General features: G+C 28.2%; 1 protein-coding gene across 1 annotated transcript in view; it reads left to right on the forward strand.

Moving 5' to 3' along the window:
- The window catches only part of piezo2b (piezo-type mechanosensitive ion channel component 2b), a 151,711-nt gene that overhangs the window by 11,639 nt on the left and 117,011 nt on the right, over window positions 1-23,061 (forward strand). The window contains exons 2-3 of the mRNA XM_073848538.1: window positions 6,067-6,162; window positions 19,212-19,337. Of these exons, the coding sequence (XP_073704639.1) occupies window positions 6,067-6,162; window positions 19,212-19,337 (222 nt within the window). The remainder of the gene's footprint in view (window positions 1-6,066; window positions 6,163-19,211; window positions 19,338-23,061) is intronic.

Consider the following 23,061-nt stretch of genomic DNA (forward strand, 5'->3'; position numbering starts at 1 on the left):
ACTCGTTAATGGAATCATTAAGGCTCTGGAATCGTTAACTGGATCAGAATCAGAGCCAGAATCATTAAATTCCTTACGATTCCCATTTATATTCAACACTAACTGGAGCACGTCTCCTCTGAGCCTTATTTTAATGTGAACATATTGAGATCACGATAAAATTATGCTTCATAATGTCCATCTGGGTTTGTTCTGGTTTTTAATATCACCTTTCCATATTGTGCTCACGTTTGCCAGCGTTATTCAATATTTAAGACTCTAGTTTTTGTTAATTGCAGTGGAAAGTCTCTTAAGAAAGCAAATACTGATCTACTACTTAAGCTTTTTATTATTATTCTTCTTGGACTAAATGTCTGAATGCTACTCCTTCTTTTAAAGCTAGAACCACCAAACTCAGCCCAGCTCTTCAGACTGATCTCACTTAGTGTGGTGTATATTTTCAGACTGATCCGACTTGTAGTTTTCGTAAAATTGAAGATTAAAAATCATCAAAATCCCATAGACTTACATTGACTGAATGTTCAAATGAGCCAACACTATTCAAACTCCAACTGTCAAAATACAAATTTAAACTCCCAGAATCCCTTGAGACTAAATGAAGCTTCCCTTCTATCAACTATCTCTAATCCATTCAAACTTCCATTCTATTGAATATTTCTAATCTATTTAACTATCTAGCCTAGCCTAGCAACTAAAATCATGCTAGTAACTTGCTAATCATGCTAGAAACATGCTAGTAGCTTGTCAGTCATGCTATAGCCTTGCTAGTAACGTGCTAATCATTGGAAACATGCTAGCAACTTGTTAATCATTGGAAACATGCTAGCAACTTACTAATCATGATAGAAACATGCTAGCAACTTGCTAATCATGTTAGGAACATAATAATGACATGCTAGTAACTTGCTAATCATGCTAGAAACATGCTAGTAGCTTGTCAGCCATGGTAATGACGTAAATAATGTGCTAATCATGCTAAAAACATGCTAGTAGCTTGTCAGTCATGCTATAGCCATGTTAGTAACGTGTTAATCATTGGAAACATGTTAGCAAACTTACTAATCATGATAGAAACATGTTAGCAACTTGCTAATCATGTTAGGAACATGCTAATGACATGCTAGTAACTTGCTAATAACGTGTTAATTATGCTAGTAACTTGTCAGTCATGCTAATTACATGTAAATAACGTGCTAATCATGTTAGCAACTTGTTAATCATGCTAGAAACATGTTAGAAATGTGTTAACTTGCTAGTCAGCCTAGAAACATGCTAGCAACTTGCTAATCATTGGAAACATGCTAGCAACTTACTAATCATAGAAACATGCTAGCAACTTGCTAATCATGTTAGGAACATACTAATGACATGCTAGTAACTTGCTAATCATGCTAGAAACATGCTAGTAGCTTGTCAGCCATGGTAATGACGTAAATAATGTGCTAATCATGCTAAAAACATGCTAGTAGCTTGTCAGTCATGCTATAAACATGCTAGCAACTTACTAATCATGATAGAAACATGCTAGCAACTTGCTAATCATGTTAGGAACATGCTAATGACATGCTAGTAACTTGCTAATAACGTGTTAATTATGCTAGTAACTTGTCAGTCATGCTAATTACATGTAAATAACGTGCTAATCATGTTAGCAACTTGTTAATCATGCTAGAAACATGTTAGAAATGTGTTAACTTGCTAGTCAGCCTAGAAACATGCTAGCAACTTGCTAATCATTGGAAACATGCTAGCAACTTACTAATCATGATAGAAACATGTTAGTAACTGGCTAAAAATTCTAGAAACATGCTAGCAACTTGCTAATCATGATAGAAACATGTTAGTAACTTGTTAAAAATTCTAGAAACATGTTAGTCACTTGCTATTCATGTTAGGAACATGCTAATGACATGCTAGTAACTTGCTAATCATGCTAAAAACATGTTGCTAATGACATTAATAATGCAAGTAACATGTTAATTATGCTAAAGACATGCTAGCAACATGCTAACAACTTGCTAATCATGCTAGAAACATGTTAGCAACTTGCTAATCATGTTAGGAACATGCTAATGACATGCTAGTAACTTGCTAATCATGCTAGAAACATGCTAGTAGCTTGTCAGTCATGGTAATGATGTAAATAATGTGCTAATCATGCTAAAAACATGCTAGTAGCTTGTCAGTCATGCTATAGCCATGCTAGTAACGTGCTAATTATTGGAAACATACTAGCAACTTGTTAATCATTGGAAACATGCTAGCAACTTACTAATCATGATAGAAACATGCTGGCAACTTTCTAATCATGTTAGGAACATGCTAATGACATGCTAGTAACTTGCTAATCAAGCTAGAAACGTGCTAATAATGTGCTAATTATGCTAGTAACTTGTCAGCCATGTTAATGACATGCAAATAACATGCTAATCATGCCAGGAACATGCTAGCAACTTGCTAATCATGCTAGAAACATGTTAGAAATGTGTTAACTTGCTAGTCAGCCTAGAAACATGCTAGCAACTTGCTAATCGTTGGAAACATGCTAGCAACTTGCTAATCATGATAGAAACGTGCTAGTAACTTGTTAAAAATTCTAGAAACATGCTAGCAACTTGCTAATCATTTTAGGAACATGCTAATGACATGCTAGTAACTTGCTAATCATGCTAAAAACATGTTAGCAACTTGCTAATGACGTTAATAATGCAAGTAGCATGTTAATTATGCTAAAAACATGCTAGCAACATGCTAACAACTTGTTAATCATGCTAGAAACATACTAAACATGCTAGAACTATGTTAGAATAATGTTAACTACATTCTAATCATGTTAGCAACATGCTATTCATCTAATCTATCTATATAAAGTTTAAACTTTAAGCTTTTTACAGCTGCTTTAAACCTAAAGTTTGTCTTGACCGACTTTTTTTTATCTAGTTGTCATTCTCGCTTTTTCTGTCAGAAGTTGTTTGTATAGCGGGGAAGAAAGATATATTGGCTGTTTAACAATCTCAAACAGTTTAATTGGTATTTTGTCAGTTTGGAGATGCTGATGGAATCATGTTTTTGTCACGTTTGGCGTTTTCTGGGGGTTTTCTTTTGACATTTTCAGAGTATAGGGTGTAATTGCTGTCTGGTTGAGATGAGGTCTTCTGCTGAGCTCCATGTTTGGTAGTGAAGTAAGTGTTTGAGATATTCACAGCATCAGCTCATAAAATGGCAAACGTGCGAGATTAACAACAAGATTTGCAGAAGCTGTTACTTTAGTCTAATTGTTAAACTCTGTGTCACGACAGTTTTACACGACACAGTGCTTTATTTAGTCTTCTCAGCGTCTTTCTGTCCAGTGAGGAATAAAGTTGATGGAAAGAGAATGAGGGCAGATAGACTGGAAACTCTGGGAAACTCTCCACACGTGTGTGTGGCACTAAATGGTTTGTCAGATGCGCAGACGGAGACTAAAGGTCTGTGAGGACATTCATTTGAAGACTGTAGACGAGATCCTGTGAATTTGACCTGATTCGACTTGAATGGGTTCTCACAGATTTGTTTGTTTATATTAAACCATGATGAAATGGTAATAATATATATAGTAATAGCAAATAGTGTTGTCACGATACTGGAATTTCTAACTTCGATACGATACCTTGAAAAATATCGATTTTCGATACCACAGAGGAAAAAAACTGCCACAATATTAAAGAAGTAAATTTCTTTTTTAATTTGTGACCCTGGACCACAAAACCAGTCATAAGGTTAAATTTGACCAAACTGAGATGTATACATCATATGAAAGCTCCATAAACAAGCTTTCTTTTGATGTATGGTTTGTTAGGATAGGACAATATTTGGCCGAGATACATCTATTTGAAAATCTGGAATCTGAGGGTGCAAAAAAATTAAAATACTGAGAAAATCACATTTAACGTTGTCCAAATTAAGTTCTTAACAATGCATTTTACTAATCAAAAATTACATTTTGATATATTTACAGTAGGAATTTTACAAAAGATCTTCATGCATCATGATCTTTACTTAATTTCCTAATGATTTTTGGCATAAAAGAAAAATCAATAATTTTGACCCATACAATATTTGGCTATTGCTACAAATATACCCCAGCGACTTAAGACTGGTTTTGTGGTCCAGGGTCACATATATTCACTGCTACAGCCCTGTTCAGCTTCTTAGCTTCATTTGAGTTTGTTTCATACTTTATTTGCTGTTCAAATACAAATACAGCTGGTAGTGTAGGTTGTGAGTGTGTTGTTTTTGTTGTTTAACAAACTTTTTTCTTTTCTTTTTAGACCACACTTTTAAAATGAACTGAACATAATCTTAGAACTTAAGTTAATGGTAATAGATATTTGTTAACATTAGTTAACATGAATAAACAATGAAAAATACTTCCAAAAAATGTATTAATCTTAGTCAACGCGCCTTTGGAGAGAAGTGAAAGTGACAGCTCGGCTAGTATCGATACTTTGGGAAAGTAGTATTGGTACCGTTCAGATATTTCAGTATCGATATTTATCGAAGTATCGATATTTTTGACAACACTAATAGCAAATCCAAAGTTCATGCAATCCTGAAGTTATTTTTGCAAAACCAACCTGAAAACAAGCCAGAAACCCCACTCACTTTTTGTCTGTATATCTGACTATCTGTTTGTTTATTCTGTAATTTAATATTTATTTATTTATTTACAAATAATATAACCAATATAATGTAAACATTTATTTTTGCATTCACTCATTTATTTATAATGTAATTTTGTTTTACATTTAATGCAAACATTCATTCATTCATTCATTCATTCATTTACAAATAATGTCCATTTTTATTCATTTATTCACTTATAAATATAATATAGTGTACATATTTTTTTCAAGTAATGTAATATAACAATGTAAAAAATGTTTATTTATTTATATTTGTTTGTTCATTCATTTATTTCCATGTAATATAATATAAATAATATTGTTCATTAATTTACATAGTATACATAGTGCAATTCTAAATATTTATTTCTATATTAATTAATTCAGTCATTCATAAATAATATTCATTTATTACATTTTTCATTCATTCATTCATTTATTCATTTATAAATAATATAATATAAATATTTATTCATTAATTTACATGATATACATATGTTGTAAATATTTATTTCTATATTTATAAATGAATAATTCATTACTTTATGTATAAACAATATAATGTAAATAATATTCATTTATAAATTTACAATATGTTGAAAATATTTATTCATTCATTTATTTTCAAATAATATAATATAAATATTTATTAATTAATTTGCATAGTATACTTAATATATTGTAAATATTTATTTCTATATTAATTTATTCATTCATACAGTCATTTAGCCATTTACTGTTTTTTATTTTATTTTTACAGGCTTATTTCTACATGAATTATTTATTAAAACAAAATGTTTATATTCATTTATTTATTTATTCTTTCATTCATTATTTCCAAATAATATAATTTAAATGTTTATTCATTAATTTACCTATTATACATAATATATTGTAAATATGTATTTGTTTATTTATTTATTTCTGTATTGATTAATTTATTTATTCATTCATTCAGTCATTTACTGTTTAATTTAATTTAATTTTTACAGGCTTCTATATTAATTAACTAATTATTTCATTCATTCATTCATTCATATATGAACAGCATAATGCAAAATGATTGTTTATTAATTATTTCATTCATTCATTCATTTCCAAATAATATAATATAAATTTGTATTAATTAATTTACATATTATACATAATTTATTGTATTTATTTATTTCTATATTATATTATTAATTAATTAATTCATGAGTTAGTCATTTATTAACTGTATTTTATTTTATTTTATTTTACAAAGTGTCATATTATGGTTTACCATATATAATTAATTTACCATATTTTCATCTGTGTGCGCAATATTTTAGACTTCTTTTCCCGTGTTTTTTAAAAATGTGATGCAGTACAACATCCTGTTGCTGGATGACTCTAACGTGTTGATGTATTCTCTCCGCAGCATGTCTGTTCAGGTACAATGGACTGTCCTTCATCTACCTCCTCTACCTCCTCCTCATCCCGCTGTTCCCCGAACCCTCCAGCATAACCATGCAAGGTGAGAATCATCACTGCAGCTGCACTAACTCTTCCCCAAGTGTCACAAATCCAATGCAGGAAGCGCATCTGTCTCCTCCTGAAACTGGCTTTAGTGCCTCATGCAGAAAATCCAATGAAACAGAAGTGTTAACAAAACATTAATTGAAGCAACTACAGTCAGGAGAGCCTATAGATCGTAGGAAAAAATTACTCATGCGATTAGAAGAAGATCAAGATTTAGGATGCAGTGAAGGTGTGCTGATCATGCTAAATAATTGATGAGAACATTAAGGTAAATCTGCGTTAATCCGCCGAGACGAGGGAGATTTAAGCGTTAGAGAATCTGATCAGTGTGATTTTAATTCCCATAATAGATTGAGCTGTTGAGCTTGTTGAGCCCAACATTTAAATATGATGTCAAAGCATTATTTAAATGTCACAGAATAATGTGCTTAATGTGAATTAATTATTGCATAAATTGTTAAAATTTGGGGTCGGTAAGATTTTTTAAATGATTTTGAAAGAGGCCTTTTGTGTTCATCAAGGATGCATTTATTTGATTAAAAATGCAGTAAAAACTGAAAAATTTAAAATAACTGTTTTCTATCAGAATATATTGTAAAATGTAATTTGTTCCTGTGATTTGAAGCTGATTTTTCAGCATCATTACTCACATGATCCTTCAGAAATCATTCTGATGTGCTGATTTGTTAAAATGTGTGATGCATTTTTTTTTTCAGGATTCTTTGATGAATAGAAAATTCAAAACAATTTTCTTGTAACATTATAAACGTCTTTACTGTCACTTTTGCTTAATTTAATGCATCCTTGCATTATATTTTTTGTACTTATCAGTTTTTGGGGATAAAATTAATAATTATAGCCATTCAGCATTATAGTTTTAATACTAAAAATGCACAAACAGTTACAGAACATTAAAAATATAACTTTAATTTAGGTCGGTAAGATTTTTGAAATTATTTTGAAAGAAGACTTTTGTGCTCACCGACGCTGCATTTATTTGATAAAAAATGCAGTAAAAACAGAACAATTCTGAAATATTTTTACAATTAAAAATAACTGTTTTCTATCAGAATATTTTTTTAAAATGTAATTTATTCCTGTGATTTAAAGATGAATTTTCAGTATCATTACTCCAGTCTTCAGTGTCACATGATCCTTCAGGAATCATTCTAATGTGCTGATTTGTTAAAATGCATGATGCATTTTTTTTTCAGGATTCTTTGATGAATAGAAAATTCAAAACAATTTTCTTGTAACATTATAAACGTCTTTACTATCACTTTTGCTTAATTTAATGCATCCTTGCATTATATTTTTTGTACTTATCAGTTTTTGGGGATAAAATTGATAATTATAGCCATTCAGCATTATAGTTTTAATACTAAAAATGCACAAACAGTTACAGAGCATTACAAATATAACTTTAATTTAGGTCGGTAAGATTTTTGGAATTATTTTGAAAGAAGTCTTTTGTGCTCACCGAGGCTGCATTTATTTGATAAAAAATGCAGTAAAAACAGAAAAATTCTGAAATATTTTTACAATTAAAAATAACTGTTTTCTATCAGAATATTTTTTTAAATGTAATTTATTCCTGTGATTTAAAGCTGAATTTTCAGCATCATTACTCCAGTCTTCAGTGTCACATGATCCTTCAGAAATCATTCTAATTTGCTGATTTGCTGTTCAAGAAACATTTCTGATTATTATCAATGTTGAAAACAGTCGTGCTGCCCAATATTTTTGTACAAACCTTGATGCATTTTATTTTTTCACGATTCTTTGATGAATAGACAGTTCAAAAGAAATCTTTTGCAACATTGTAAACATCTTTACTGTCACTTTTTATCAATTTAATGCATCCTCGCTGACTAAAAGTATTACATTCTTTAAAAAACAAAATAATACTTACTTAAAAAAAAAAAACAGTGGTTCAAGTTTAATATTACTTAACATGCATTAGAGTGAATAATGAAGTTGTTTGATGAACCTCTGGTCCATTTGTGCTCTGTTCATGGCAGCAGTTTTCTGGAGGTGTGTTCGGATGTTTGTTTTCTGATTGTTAATTATGTATAAGAGAAGGTTTTCATGGAATAAGATGAAAGAGGAAGAGGACAGGACATTTTTAAGTGGTCCACTTACACTCATCAATAGTTAAGCAGACCTATGCTCATAGTAAGAGCAATGCATTCTGGGCTTGACGCTGATTTATCAGACGCTCATTTGGATTCTAGTTATGTGAATATAATGCAGATGTAATTATGCAACATTGGAAACGTGCACTACAAAGAAACAATGTTATAGGACATTAGTGTTTGCATTATGCAACTGAAAAACCGAAATGCCTGTAGGTGTTTGTGCATCATGATCAGCTGCTGTGTTTCAGTCAACATACAAAAAGAGGAGCGTGCAAACATGCAGATTTACACATGCACTTTTGTGCTTGTGCTTGTGCTTTGTTTACAACAGACAGAACCAGACGAAACTGCTTAAAGGTTTGAAATGACTGTCTCATTCCTGTCCTGTGAAAAAATAATTTGATTTTCTTGTTAAATTGAGTTCACTTTTGCATCCTGGTCATATTACATTTCACATGCAGAGGAAGTTATATTTAGGTCTAAACTATGCCTAGAAAACAGTCAAATTATTTATTTAATATTCCTTTTATATAAAAGTTATATGTTATAGTTACATTTTATTTAATTGTATATTTTTTAATATTTATATATAAATAAAATCAAAGACGTTAAGATGTCCATGTCAAAAGAAATTTACAAAAGTGATTTTATGTCCATAGAAAGCAAATTACACGTAAGTAAAAAGAATAAAATGGTAAGTTTTGGTTGAAGTAATGTTATATTGTCATTCAGTGAAAAACAATATTTATGTAAAAAATCAAAGATGCTTATTCTGACTTTTACATATTAAAATATATAAAAGAAAAAGATGCATATTAAATTTTATCATGTTTTAAATGAGTAAAAAAAACTGACATATGGGCAATTTTTAAAAATGTAGAATTACAACTAATTAGTATTTGGGGTGAAAGTAATTCATCTTTTGATATATTATAAATTGATTTTTGTTTGTTTTTGTTTGTAAATATGCCTGACAAGAGTGTTACACTGAATGACATTTCAGTGGGTGTCTTCTGTAAATTAGGAAAAAATGTATGATATTTATTTTTTGTTCAGAAAAACAAAAACAAAAATGCAATTAAATTAAACCGAAAACAATTTAATATTTTTTTGGAAAAACAACAACAATTTAAAGTAGTATTACACTTATTGTTAAATTATTTTTATGCTTAAACCCTTTTTCGTCTTTGACCCATATATATATATATATATATGTATGTAGAAAAAAATATGATATATTTTAAATATTTATTTTTTTCATTAATAAAATAAAAACAAACATGCAATTAAATTAAACAGAAAACTTTTTCATATTTTTTTGAGAAAACAGCAACCATTTAAAGCAGTATTACACCTATTGTTTTTATGCTTAAACCTTTTTTCGTCGTATATATATATATATATATATATATATATATATATATATATATATATATATATATATATATATATATATTAATTTAGAAAAACATATGATATATTTAAAATATTTATTTTTTAGTTATTTGTAGTAAGTACCATGAATGAGGACAAGTATCACTAAAATCAATAAGATAAAACTTTTCTACTTTTTTTATCAGTTTTTGGGGATAAAAATGGTAATTACAGCTATTCAACATTATAGTAAAAAAAAATTAGAGTTACAGAACATTAAAAAAATCTAACTAAATCTAAATTTAGGTGAACTTATAACAATTTTCACATAAACCCATTATAATAAATGTCACATTTATCTGTGCATTTAATATGCCTTTCTACAGTCAAAACAAAATGTATTCAGACAGCTTTGACATTTCTGACATTAGCACAGTTTATCTGCAATAGTTAAAAAATGGTAATAAAATATGACAAGAGTTAAACTGTTTCCGAACAAATTCATCTTGTTAATGTCAGATAACTTTGATAGAAATTCAGACAACTATTTACACAACTATCAATACTTTGTTGAACAATTACCAAGCAATGCTTAATTTTGTGTCGAAAGGTCACATTATCAATTAAAGAAAAAACACTTAAGCAAAACATGGTCAGGTCAAAGTGTCTGAATAATTAAAAACATTTTTTTTTAATAAATTTTAGTGGTAGTCCACTATATGAAGAATTGTTTAATCACAGTTTATTTTGCTGTCCTCACTTACATAAATGAACTATAGTGTCCTTCACCCACTAGTAAAACAAAAAGTTAAATAATTTTTGCTTTGACTATATAGTAATATAGTAAACTTTCTGTCTCTGTCAATATCAGCTGTCTCGTAAGATCATTTTCCCCCAATTAAGTTTACTTTGCATTCATTTTTACAATAAATAAGAAACTTGAAACTTGTGAAAAACTGTTGTTGTGTAATATATAATATACCTTGAATAGGATGCCATTTATATGAATCTGAGAAAATGACCCCGTTATGTGATTTCTGTAATGTTTCTACTTGAGAGTCTCAGGTTTATTGAGCTTGAAAGTGTTTGTTTTCGTAAAAGGAGAAGGATTGGAAGTGTTGTTGGTTTTGGCGAGTGTTTTATCTGTGCTGTCAGAAGCTGTGTGATATTGGCTGTATTTTTCTGTAATGTTATCTAAACGCTGGGGTGAATCGATGTCTTCTGTCAGCTTCTGTTAAGCGTACACTGTTATACGCTTTGGGAATATAGATAAGGGAGATTTTTTTGTCATATTTATCTTGGCTTGCTTGATTCATTTTGTCTGATACTTGTGTCATAATGATAAAGCTCTGTATATTTAGGGTCCTAGACCCTGTGACAAAATAATAACCATAATTTCAAAATTCTTTTAAACCAGTATAAAGATATTAACCCTTGTGCGAGTTTTGTTTTTTGTTATAAGTGTGCCTGTGTTAATGCCAACTACATACATTTTGGCTCAGGTGTTTATTTTTATTGAAATTTTAATATTTCACCCTCATTTCCTTCAAAAAATCTATTTTACAAGAGATACTCACACTCAGGACCTAAGGACAAACATTGAATGTCCACATTGAAACCCATTAAAACTGCAATTTTTTAACCCAGGGCCATTTGACTATAAAATAATGCAATATTTGCTAATAGGCATTCATTCTATCGGCAAGGCTTCAGATTATACATTTTTACCATTTTATTACTAGATTGTGCCATTTTTTCCAAATTCGGCATTTAATTTTTTTTTTAAATCTAACACTACATAAAACATATAAATGCATCAAAATTAATGTTGTTGTTCTTCACTGACACACCCAAGAATTTAATAAGCAAAGAAAAAAAATCTGCTTAGCATTTAGTATATGGAAATGACTATTTTAATTTTTTTCTTAAAAAACACCTGTGACATTATACAAACAAACCAGCATTTAAAGGGTTACAGTTCTGAAAATTAAATTAATGTTTGGTATCTATGGATCGAACAGATGCTGGTTAAAAAATTCGACATCAGTGAAAGTGGAAAAAAATCTTAATAAATCATATTTTTATGACAGTTTTTGGACATGGACATTTTTGTGTAACTTTTTTTGACGCACAAGGGTTAAAGCTTTACCTCTGTATTCAATCAGTGGTGTAATTAGAGTTTTATACATGAGTTGTCTAAGACTACTTCAGGGGGTCCATAAACCTTGAAGGAAAATGAGTGTTTAGGGAAGAGTGGGGCACAACCTAACACTTTTTAGCTTTCTCCTATTTTTGTGTGTAATTTTGCTTGGCTTCAGAGTATTTATTTATTTATTTATGCACTACTTTCCCATTGTTTTTCTATGTAAACACATGCTAGACAGACATGTATGACCATTGTGCTTGCGCCTCACATCTTTTGCAGCATCTCGCACAAATGCCACTTTTTAAAAATGCAGAATTTCAACTTTAATATCCAGCGCCACTCATCAATGTCAGCTCCAAAATAGTGGACCAATCAGAAAACCCCGGAGGCGGGGCAAGCAGTGTGAGCTTTTGTTTACAGTAGGGGTGGGTGATATGGCAAAAATATCATATTTTGCAAGTTGTCTGAGCAGTACAGCCAAACTAATTTGCCTTTTTTAAAACAAAATATAAAATAAAAAACAATGGCAGATATTTAGGCGACACTGTAAAAAGTTTTCACCAGATTCAACTTAAAAACCTAAGTTCGGCAGCTGCCTTAAAATTTTAAGTTAAATCAGCTTTAAACAAGTAATTTTAACTTATTACGATAAAATGAGTTGATTTAACTTGTGAGTTGAAATGACTTAAGTTGATTGAACTTAAAATTTTAAGGCAGCTGCTAAACTCAAGTTTTTAAGTTGAAACTGGTGACTGGAAACTGGAAACCTTGTTTGTTTTGACAGTATTAGTGCAAATTAGACGCAATACATAGTCATGTATACATACATTTTTTTTGTATTACAAGTTTTCTAAAATGTTAGGTTTAAATATGCAAATGAGGCATTATTTATTGAAATATGCACTAATTTGCATACATTTCTAGTACAAGAATCTAAACACTGGATGAAGTCAGTTTCAAAATTCTTGTTTAATTGTTTTTGACATATTAGAGTCAAAAGTTTTTACAGAGGGAATTTTGGGTATCTCATTTCGTCACGCCATAATTCAGAAAAAAAAAAAAAACAGGAAACACTATATTTAAAAAATTTGGGTGGGAATAAAAAGTTGTATAAAATAAAGCAAATCATATATGAACAAATCTCTTTCTAAAAACCTTACAGATATAGACAGGAATAAAAATGTAAAGTTTTTTTGTGAGTAAGTGTTACTGAAGTGGCGATTTGTGTAGAAGAAAAACTCATTTTGAGAAAACAGCCTTTAAAAATATGTATTGTAATTGAAATCTATTGACACAAATAGATAAAGTGCTATAAAAGAGACACTTAACAGTGTTTTTTGGATGTTTTCTTTCTACTAGACTGAAAAAAACAATTCACGAAAAAACTAAAATCTCAAACTTGATGGGTTGCATGAAAGAACAGCGTTTTTGCCTGCAGTGTCTCCCCTTAACCGGCAGGACTTTAAAGCAAATAATGTACTTTTGTGATTGTGAATAAGTGCAGTGTCCTGTAAGTGTAACTCTACTGCTGAATTAACACTGATGTGAATATATGTCATGCTGTACTAAACTATTATTGAGACGCAGGCACCAGATCTCCAGATGATAGAATAGCACGATACTATATTTCTACAAAAGCAGATTGTCCACAATCAAACACTTCTAGTTTACAGTAGCAAGTTGGCATGGCAACTGTTTTATTTAATGGCAACATCCCAGAAAAGCATTCGGTGCTGTGCTTTTTTAAAAATCATTCCTGAGTGCTGCGTTTTGCAGTTTTAGGACCTGTGCTGATTAGAGATAGAAGTGATAATTCACGTAACCACGAGTTTAATGTGGCAAATGTGGTCTAGTTTTACTCAAGATGCTCTGACTGTACTAACACACAAGTGTACAGTATGTTAGGCTAACTTTTGACCGATCTCATCTCTCTTATCTGATTAACTGTATTGAAGCAAAATGTCTAATATTAATTTACACAGTTTGTACTTACCACTTATTTCAAATATGATGCACACTGGCTGAGAAGCACCACACCATCATGTTCTCATGTTCAAGTCAACCATCCAGCATCTAATCACTGAATTGAATCATTTTACAGGCCAAAAGTTCACCAAGTGAAAATAAGGGCGTCTGTGAGTTTTGCTGTAAAAACAGCCCAAATGGAAAGAGAAAACCATGTTATTACATCCTGAAGCGATTCTAAGGTTTCTGTAATAGGGGCGCTCAGCCCCCAATGAGTGGATGATAAAAAAAATATTTAAAGATCTACTGAAGTACTTTGAAACATGCAGCATTTTTCATATGTTGATGTAATTTCAACTGAAACAACAGCGTTTTGCTTATATCATGAGTTGGGCCAGAGGACAGATTTGACAGCATGGGACAGCCACAGTTTAATAGATTACCCTTTAGAGTCAATATGAAACTATTACTTAAGCAATATACCGTTGAGGTCAAAAGTTTAAAACAAGAGGGATCATACAAAATGCATGTTATTGTTTATTTAGTACTGACCTGAATAAGATATTTTACATAAAAGGCATTGTCCCTTTTCAAAAGTTTACATACACTTGGTTTTTAATACTGTGTTGTTACATGAATGATCCACAGCTTTCAGTGTTTTTTTTGTTGTGATGGTTGTTCATGAGTCCCTTGTTTGTGATTTTTTTTTTTTTTTTTTTGTCAGTAGTCTGCTATAGTGTCATAAAGATCTCATTGATTTACATTCCAAGCATCAGAGTTAGTTCTTGGCCATATAAATAGGCAGAGGTGGCAAAAACTGCACAGCCACTGCAAAGATTACGGCGGTCAGGAGAGATGCAGTTAGCATTTTTCACCTTGATGTCCTCCTCACGCAGTGCTTTTATTTGATAGGGATAAAATATGTGACATGAGGGAGTGTTTTGGCAGAGATCTGTACCCGCGGATTTATAAAACTACTAGCAGGGCAAAAGTTGTAGCTTTATTTTATTTTGTATTATTTTTAATTTGTTATATTTTAAATCTAAATTTATATTTAATATTTTTATTTCATCATTTATTTTGTACGTTTTTTTATTTTGGTTTACAATTTTTATACCTTTTATACTATTTTTGTAATATTTTACCAACATATTTTATAATTGATTTAATTTGTTATATTTAATCTATTTTTATATTTAATATATTTTAATTTAATCATTTTGTTTTAATTATTTATTATTATTATTATTATTATTATTATTATTATTATTATTGTTTTTAATCAAAGTATGTTTTTATTTTTATTTTATTTTTTCTGATTATATTTTTTTATTTTTATTTATTTGTATTTTTAGGCTAATTGTATATTGAATATTTCTATTTAATCATATGTTGTAGCTTTATTTAATTTTTTTTTTATTTTATTTTATTTTTAATTTGTTATATTTTAAATCTAATTTTATATTTAATAAATTTTTATTACATCATTTTTGTTTTGTGCATTTTTGTAATTTTATTTTTATTTTAAACTAGAAGTTGTAGCTTTATTTTGTGTTTTTATTTTTTATTTATTTTTATTTTGTAATTTTAATGTAATTTTATATTTAATATTTTTATTTCATTTATTTGTTTATAATTTTTATACTATTTTATACTTTTATACTATTTTTATAATATTTTACCAACTATTTTATAATTGATTTTATTTTTATTTTATTTTTAAATCTATTTTTATATTTAATATATTTTAATTTAATCATTTTGTTTTAATTATTTTTTATTATTATTATGTTTTTAAAATTATCAAATTAAAATCAAATCAAATCAAATTATGTTTTTCTTTTTCTTTTATATTTTTTCTTTTTATTTATCATGTTTTTAGTCTAATTGTATATTGAATATTTGTATTTAATTAATTTTTTAAATTGCGATCTTGTACTAATTTTTGCCTTGTTTAGTAAATGATATTAACGGCAGATATAGAGTGATGACTGATATTTATATCATTTTTTTTGTCAGTAGTCTGCTATAGTGTCATAAAGATCTCATTGATTTAGCATCAGAGTCAGGTCTTGGCCATATAAATAGGCAGAGGTGGCAAAAACTGCACAGCCACTTGAAAGTTTATGGCGGTCAAAAGAGATGCAGTTAGCATTTTTCTCCTTGTTGTCCTCCTTATGCACTGTTTTTATTTGATAGGGATGAAATATGTGACATGAGTAAGTGTTTTGGCAGAGATCGGCACCCCCAGATTTATGAAACTACTAGCAGGGCAAAAGTTGTAGCTTTACTTGATTGTGTTTTAATTTCATTTATTTTTTTTATTACTTTTTTTTGCCATATTTTTAATCTAATTTTATATTTATTATTTTATTATTATTTTTTTTAAGTATTTTTATGTTGGTTTATAATTTTTATACCATTTATTTTTATACTATTTCATAATTGATTTTATTTTCATTTTATTTTATTTTTAATTTGTTACATTTTAAATCTAATTTAATATTTTATAATTGTATTTCATAATTTTTGTTTTGTACATTTTTGTAATTTTATTTTTATTTTGAGCTAGAAGTTGTAGCTTTTTTATTTGTATTTTAATTGTATTTATTTTGTTTTATTTTTTTATTATTTTTATTTTGTCAGATTTTTAATCAAATTTTATATTTAATATTTTTATTTCAATTATTTTTTGCACTTTTTCTTTTTTGGTTTATAATTTTTATACTATTTTATAATATTTTTTATAAAATTTTACCAACTATTTCGTAATTGATATTTTTTTTATTTGTTATATTTTAAATCTAATTTTATATTTAATATTTGTATTTCATAATTTTTGTTTTGTACATTTTATTTTTATATTAAACTAGAAGTTGTAGCTTTATTTGATTGTATTTTAATTTAATTTATTTTGTTTTTATTTTTAATTTTTTTTTATTTTGTCATATTTTTAATATAATTTTATATTTAATATTTTATTAATTTTATTTCATCATATTTTATATAAATATTTTTTTTCTTTTTTTGCTTTATAATTTTAATACTATTTATACTATTTTTAGAATATCTTATAATTGATTTTATTTTTTATCTATTTTTATATTTAATATATTTTAATTTAATCGTTTTAATTTTTTTGTATTATTATTATGTTTTTAATCAAATTATGTTTTTATTTTTTTATTTTATTTTTTTCTGATTATATTTTTATTTTATTTATTTTTTTAATTGCGCTCTTGTACTAATTTTTGCCCTGTTTAGTAAATGAGATTAAAGGCAGATATAGAGTAATGATCATTTTTTGTTGTCAGTAGTCTGCTATAGTGTCATAAAGATCTCATTGATTTACATTCCAAGCATCAGAGTTAGTTCTTGGCCATATAAATAGGCCGAGGTGGCAAAAACTGCACAGCCACTTGAAAGTTTACGGCGGTCAGGAGGGATGCAGTTAGCATTTTTCTCCTTGTCGTCCTCCTCACGCATTGCTTTTATTTGATAGGGATGAAATATGTGACGTGAGTGAGTGTTTTGGCAGAGACCTGCACCCGCGGTGCTCGCTAAACTACACATTAACAACCCCTTCCTCCTGTTAGGGGGAAATTAGCTCAAATTGTTTTGCACACCGTGTTTTATAGAGTAAATCAGGACAAGCCATATCCCCAGATCTAGCAGTTAGCATCTGGCAGCGCTTCTCACCGTCTGGTTTCTTACGCTTATGTCTCACTTGTGGCTAAAATGATCTCCATTAGGAAGCATTACATATGATGGGCTGCACAGCCGCGCTCGGGCCTGCGCCGCATCGGAAAATATCGATTGTTGGTAGAGAAAAACACTCTAAAAATACTTTAATACTTCATTTGACCTTGGTGTTATGCTATTTGAGAGTGCTAAAACAAAGAGGCTCTCACGATTAGCTGTTGTTCGTCTTGTAAGAACAACAACGGAGGGAAATTAGCAATCCAGACTCCATTAGCGGCATCTCAAATAGCACAAAAACACACGGCAAGCATTAAACACGCACATGCACAAGTACATATTGTGACTTTCATTAGTTATATCTTAAATAAAGAGCTTTTAATGATGTTTCTTTGGCCTGAAACTTGTTGCGTAATAATTTGGAAGCTCTGCTGTGATAAATTTTGAGTATTGCATCCCTGCGAGTCCTTAAATGTCTTTATTTGACATTTAAGGTCATAAAAAGTCTTATTGTATAACAAATGGTCTTAAGTTTAGGGATGGAAAAACAGGAAGTGCAATGTGGCCTAATGTGATTATTAAACTTTGGAAGGCAATGATTGAATTAAATTAATCCAGATATATTTCAAAGTCAAAACATAGTACTTTTTTGCTGGCTTGTGCTTTTAAAACCGGTTGCAATCAAGTGAATACTGTTATGATGTTTATGAATTATTGTTTACATTGTTTACATTATGGTCTTTATATTGTAATATGTTGTAGATAATTGTATTATTTTTTAATTTGAAATCAGCAGCTGGACGTTGCATTTTTATTTGTTATATCTAATTTTATATTTAATATTTTTATTTAATCATTTTTGTTTTGTACATTTTTTTTTTTTTAGTTTTGGTTTATATTTTTATACTATTTAATTTAATTTGTTTTATTTATTTATTTTATCATATTTTTAATCTAATTTTATATTTAATATTTTTATTTTATTAATTTTTTTATACATTTTATTTATTTTGTTTTATTTTTTATTATTTTTATTTTGTTGTATTTTTAATCTAACTTTATATTTAATTTTTTATTTCATTATTTTTGTTTTGTACTTTTTTTGGTGTATATTTCTATACTATTTTATACTATTTTATTTTTATTTTGTTTATTTAAAAAAATATATATATAATATTTTTTATTTAGTCATTTTTAAATCAGATTTATAATTTTTATACTATTATATACTATTTTTATACTGTTTTATTTAATTTTATTAATTTTGTTTTATTTTATTTTTTATTATTTTTTATTTTGTCTTATTTTTAATCTAACTTTAGATTTAATCATTTTATTTCATTTTTTTTGTAAATTTTTTTTATTTTTGGTTTATAATTTTTATACTATTTTTATACTATTTTATTTAGTTTTAATTTGATTTATTTTGTTTTATTTAATATTTCATATATATTTATAATTTATTTTTTGGTTATTGTTGGTATTTTGGTTACACAGTAAACTGTATCTGGCATTTAGTTCAATGTAAACTCGTCTAGCTTCTCTTTGGGTCAGAGGAAGGAAAGACTATGAACTTTATTTAACACCTTTTATATACAGATTTTATTAGTATTGGCACAATAGTCTGCTTATTGCCTTTCTTTGAACACATTATTATGGTATCAGCAAATTCCCTATGAGTTGTGATAATGTGGTTCATCAGCTTGCTTGTTTCTCTTCCAGGCTATACGGGACACTTGCTGAAGTCTTTATGCTTCTGCAGTATGACCTTCCTCTTCGTCCACATCGTCTATCAAATCACCATCCACAGTTTGCTGGCTGCAAACTCTATCGATTCTGCATTCAACTGTAAGTTATACTTCCATATTTCAAAAAGAAATGTACAGAGTATTCAGTTCATCAAGGTTGCCATAAGTTCCTGTGCCATAGCCAATTGTCATCGACTGATCATTTTATGAAACTACTAGCAGGGGCAAAAGTTATTTTATTTTATTTTATTTTTTATTATTTGTATTTTTTATTTGATTTTGAGTCTAATTTTACATTTCAGTTTTATTTAATATTTAATTGTATTAATATATACAATTAATATTAATTTTATTATTTTATTTTGTTATATTTTAATCTGACTTTATATTTATTATTTAATCATTTTTGTTTTGTACATTTTTATTTTATTCAAATTTTTCTTTTTAATTTTATTTTTAATCTAGTTTTATATTTCATCATTTTTATTTTGTATTTTTTTTCTTTTACATTTTTCTTTTACTTTTTTAAATCTAATTTTATATTTAATTTTTGTTTAATAATTTTGTTATAGCAAAGTGTCATGGACTGATCATTTTATGAAACTAGCAGGGGAAAATCTATATTTTGTTTTATTTTTTATTATTTTTATTTTGTTATATTTTCAATCTAATTTTTAATTTAATATTTTTATTTCATCATTTTTGTTTTGTAATTTTTTTTTTAAAATTTTTTAAAATTCAAAATAGATTTAGCTTTATTTTATTGTATTGAATTTAAATTTTATTTATTTAGTTTTTAATTTTTTGTCATATTTTTTATCTTATTTTATATGTATTTGTTATTTCATTATTTTTTATACTATTTTATACTCTTTTTATAGTATTTTACCAACTCTTTTATATTGATTTTATTTATTTATTTTTAATCAAATTTTATATTTAATATTTTAATGTAATCATTTTGTTTTAATATTTCTTTGTATTTTTATTTTCTATATTATTTTATTTTGTTTTTATTAACATTTATTATTATTATGTTTTTAAATTAGGTTTTTATTTTTTTATTTTATTAAAATTTTTTCTGATTATATTTTTTCTTTTTTACTTATTATATTTTTAGTCTAAATGTGTATTGAATATTTAAATAATTTTTGTTTTAAAATTGATTGAGTGAGTGAAATGTGACCTGGAAATGTTTTGTCAAATTCGCTCGTACAGCATATGACTAAAACTTTTCTGGCACATAAGGACCTCAGGCAATACGTGTTTAATGAAGCTTTATGTACGTTTGTGGGACTGTAAAACGGCCCTTCATGCTGCATGAACTTCCTGTTTGATAGCTAGCAAGTTAGGAACAGTTTTGCACGAGTCAGTCTCACATCAGCAGAAGAAACTCAATCCTTTTTAGTCTCTGTGTCGTTCTCACTGTGATTAAAGACTATGAAGAACTCTTGAGTGTTCAAAGGAGGACAGGGTCTCGCTCAGGGTCACTGACCTCGGAGATGTTAGTGATCTCTGCATCGCTCCACTGACCGCTTTCTGCTGACCATGCTTATTTTATCATTGTCCTGCCAGACATGAATTATGGACCAATGAAGAAGACAAATTGACAATATTTTTCTCTGACAGCGGACACAGTGGGACATTAGATTGAGATGTTGACATTTATAACTCCAAAACAAGCTAAAAGCTACTATTACCAAATTATAGTTTTTCAAAACATTTTTTATTTTATAATTTAGTTTATTTTTCTATTTTCTTTATGTATTCTATAATTAATTTAAATTAAATGTTTGTAAATTGACAACATTTTTCTCAAAGATGTAGACATTTATCACTGCAAAACCCGCTAAAAATGATCAATATCACAATAGAATAAGTCAAAAGTGATGGCTTAGCAATTTTTAAAAATGTATTTGCTTATTTTATTTAATATTTTATTCATTTTTTTAAATAAATATTTATGTTTTCATTTTTATTTCATTTTTATTTTCTTTTTTTCTCTCTTTTTTTTAATTGTACCTTATTTTAAGTGGAGACACTGTAGGCAAAAATGCCATTTTTCGGAGATTTTGGGCTTTGAGTTTTTTCATCCAAAGGACACTGTTAAATGTTTCTTTCATAGCGCTTTATCTATTTGTGTCAATAGATTTCAATTACAATGCATATCTTTAAAGGCTGTTTTCTCAAAATGAGTTTTTTTCTCCTACACTAGAATTAGTCAAAAGAGATGGCTTAAAAATTCAAGCAAACATTTTTTAAAGTATTTTATTTAATATTTTATTCCTTTTTTAAATAAATATTTCTATTTTCGGTTTTATTTAATTTTTCTTTTCTTTTTTTTCTCTCGCTGTTTTTTTTTTTTTTTTTTTTTTTTTTTTTTTTTTTTTTAATTGTACCTTATTTTAAGGGGAAACACTGCAGGCAAAATGCAGTTTTTTCATGCACGTATCAAGTTTGAGATTTTGGGCTTTCTAAGTTTTCATATAGAGTTTTTTCAGACTAGTGGAAAGAAAACATCCAAAAAAGACTGTTACATGTTTCTTTTATAGCACTTTATCTATTTGTGTAAAATAGATTTCAATCACAATGCATATTTATAAGGGCCGTTTTCTTAAAATGAGTTTTTCTTTTACACTGAGCCACAAATCTCCACTTCAGTAACACTTACAAACACCAAACTTTACATTTTTGTTCCTGTCTATATCCTGAAGGTTTTTACAGAGGGATTTGTTCATATATGATTTGCTTGATTTTATACAACAATTTATTCCCCCCAAAAATGGTTAAATAAAACATAGTGTTATAAATAGTGTTTTGAGATACCAAAAATTCCCTCTGTAAAAACTCTGATATGTCAAAAAGAAATTAAACAAGAATCTTGAAACTGACTTCATCCAGTGCTTAGATTTTTGTACTAGAAATGTATGCAAATTAGCGCATATTTCATTAAATAATGCCTAATTTGCATATTTAAACCTAACATTTTAGAAAACTTGTAATCCAAAAAAATGTTTGCAATTATCAAAGTAATCAATCAACTGGCTATTAGTTATTTTTTTTACCCTATTCACCTGCAGTGTTTTGCCTTAAGAAATAGCATAATGTGTATCTCACTTGAGCAGGGTTTCTCATTTTAAACAGGAGCAGCATTATATTTTGTCTGTCTACTTTAACTTTAAATAACCGTGCGGGAGGATTATGGGAAATGTGCCACTTAGATTTGTCTTTGCCCTCCAATGGTTCTCGTCTGAACAATGAAAACATTACTCACGTCCCACAGAGACCGGAGACTATTTACTGTTTCTAATGTTTCAATTCTGGGAATGACAAAAGTGTTCAACTTTCTTTTATAACCCTTTTCAGAGCTGATGATTAAACATTTAGTTTTACTTGGACACTTTTCTTTCAGTTCTGTCCTGATGTGACTTTTAAACCCAGTACATGTTCATCTGTCCATCACATAAATGGTAAAAATATTAAACTTAATCATATTAGATTTATTTTATCACAAAATCACATTAAGGTGTTCTTAAATGTGTCTAACTATCATCTCTACTCTAGCCGTTTTAACTTTTAATCCCTAAACCGTACTAGTTTTATGACACTAGTACTTGTTTTGTTAGCTACTAGTATCTATTCCATTTAGTACAAGTACTTATTTATTAACTGCTAGTGCTTATCCTTTAGCTGGTGTAATACGATATGCTACTAACAATGACAGATCGACAGAACAGACCCGCAAAAGTTTACAATACGTTACTAGTAACAACAGAATAGTTACTAGTCACTGTTGAAGTAAGTACTATTATTTATTTATTTGG

Source organism: Garra rufa, chromosome 10, assembly GCF_049309525.1.
Source record: "Garra rufa chromosome 10, GarRuf1.0, whole genome shotgun sequence".
NCBI classification, from domain to species: domain Eukaryota; kingdom Metazoa; phylum Chordata; class Actinopteri; order Cypriniformes; family Cyprinidae; genus Garra; species Garra rufa.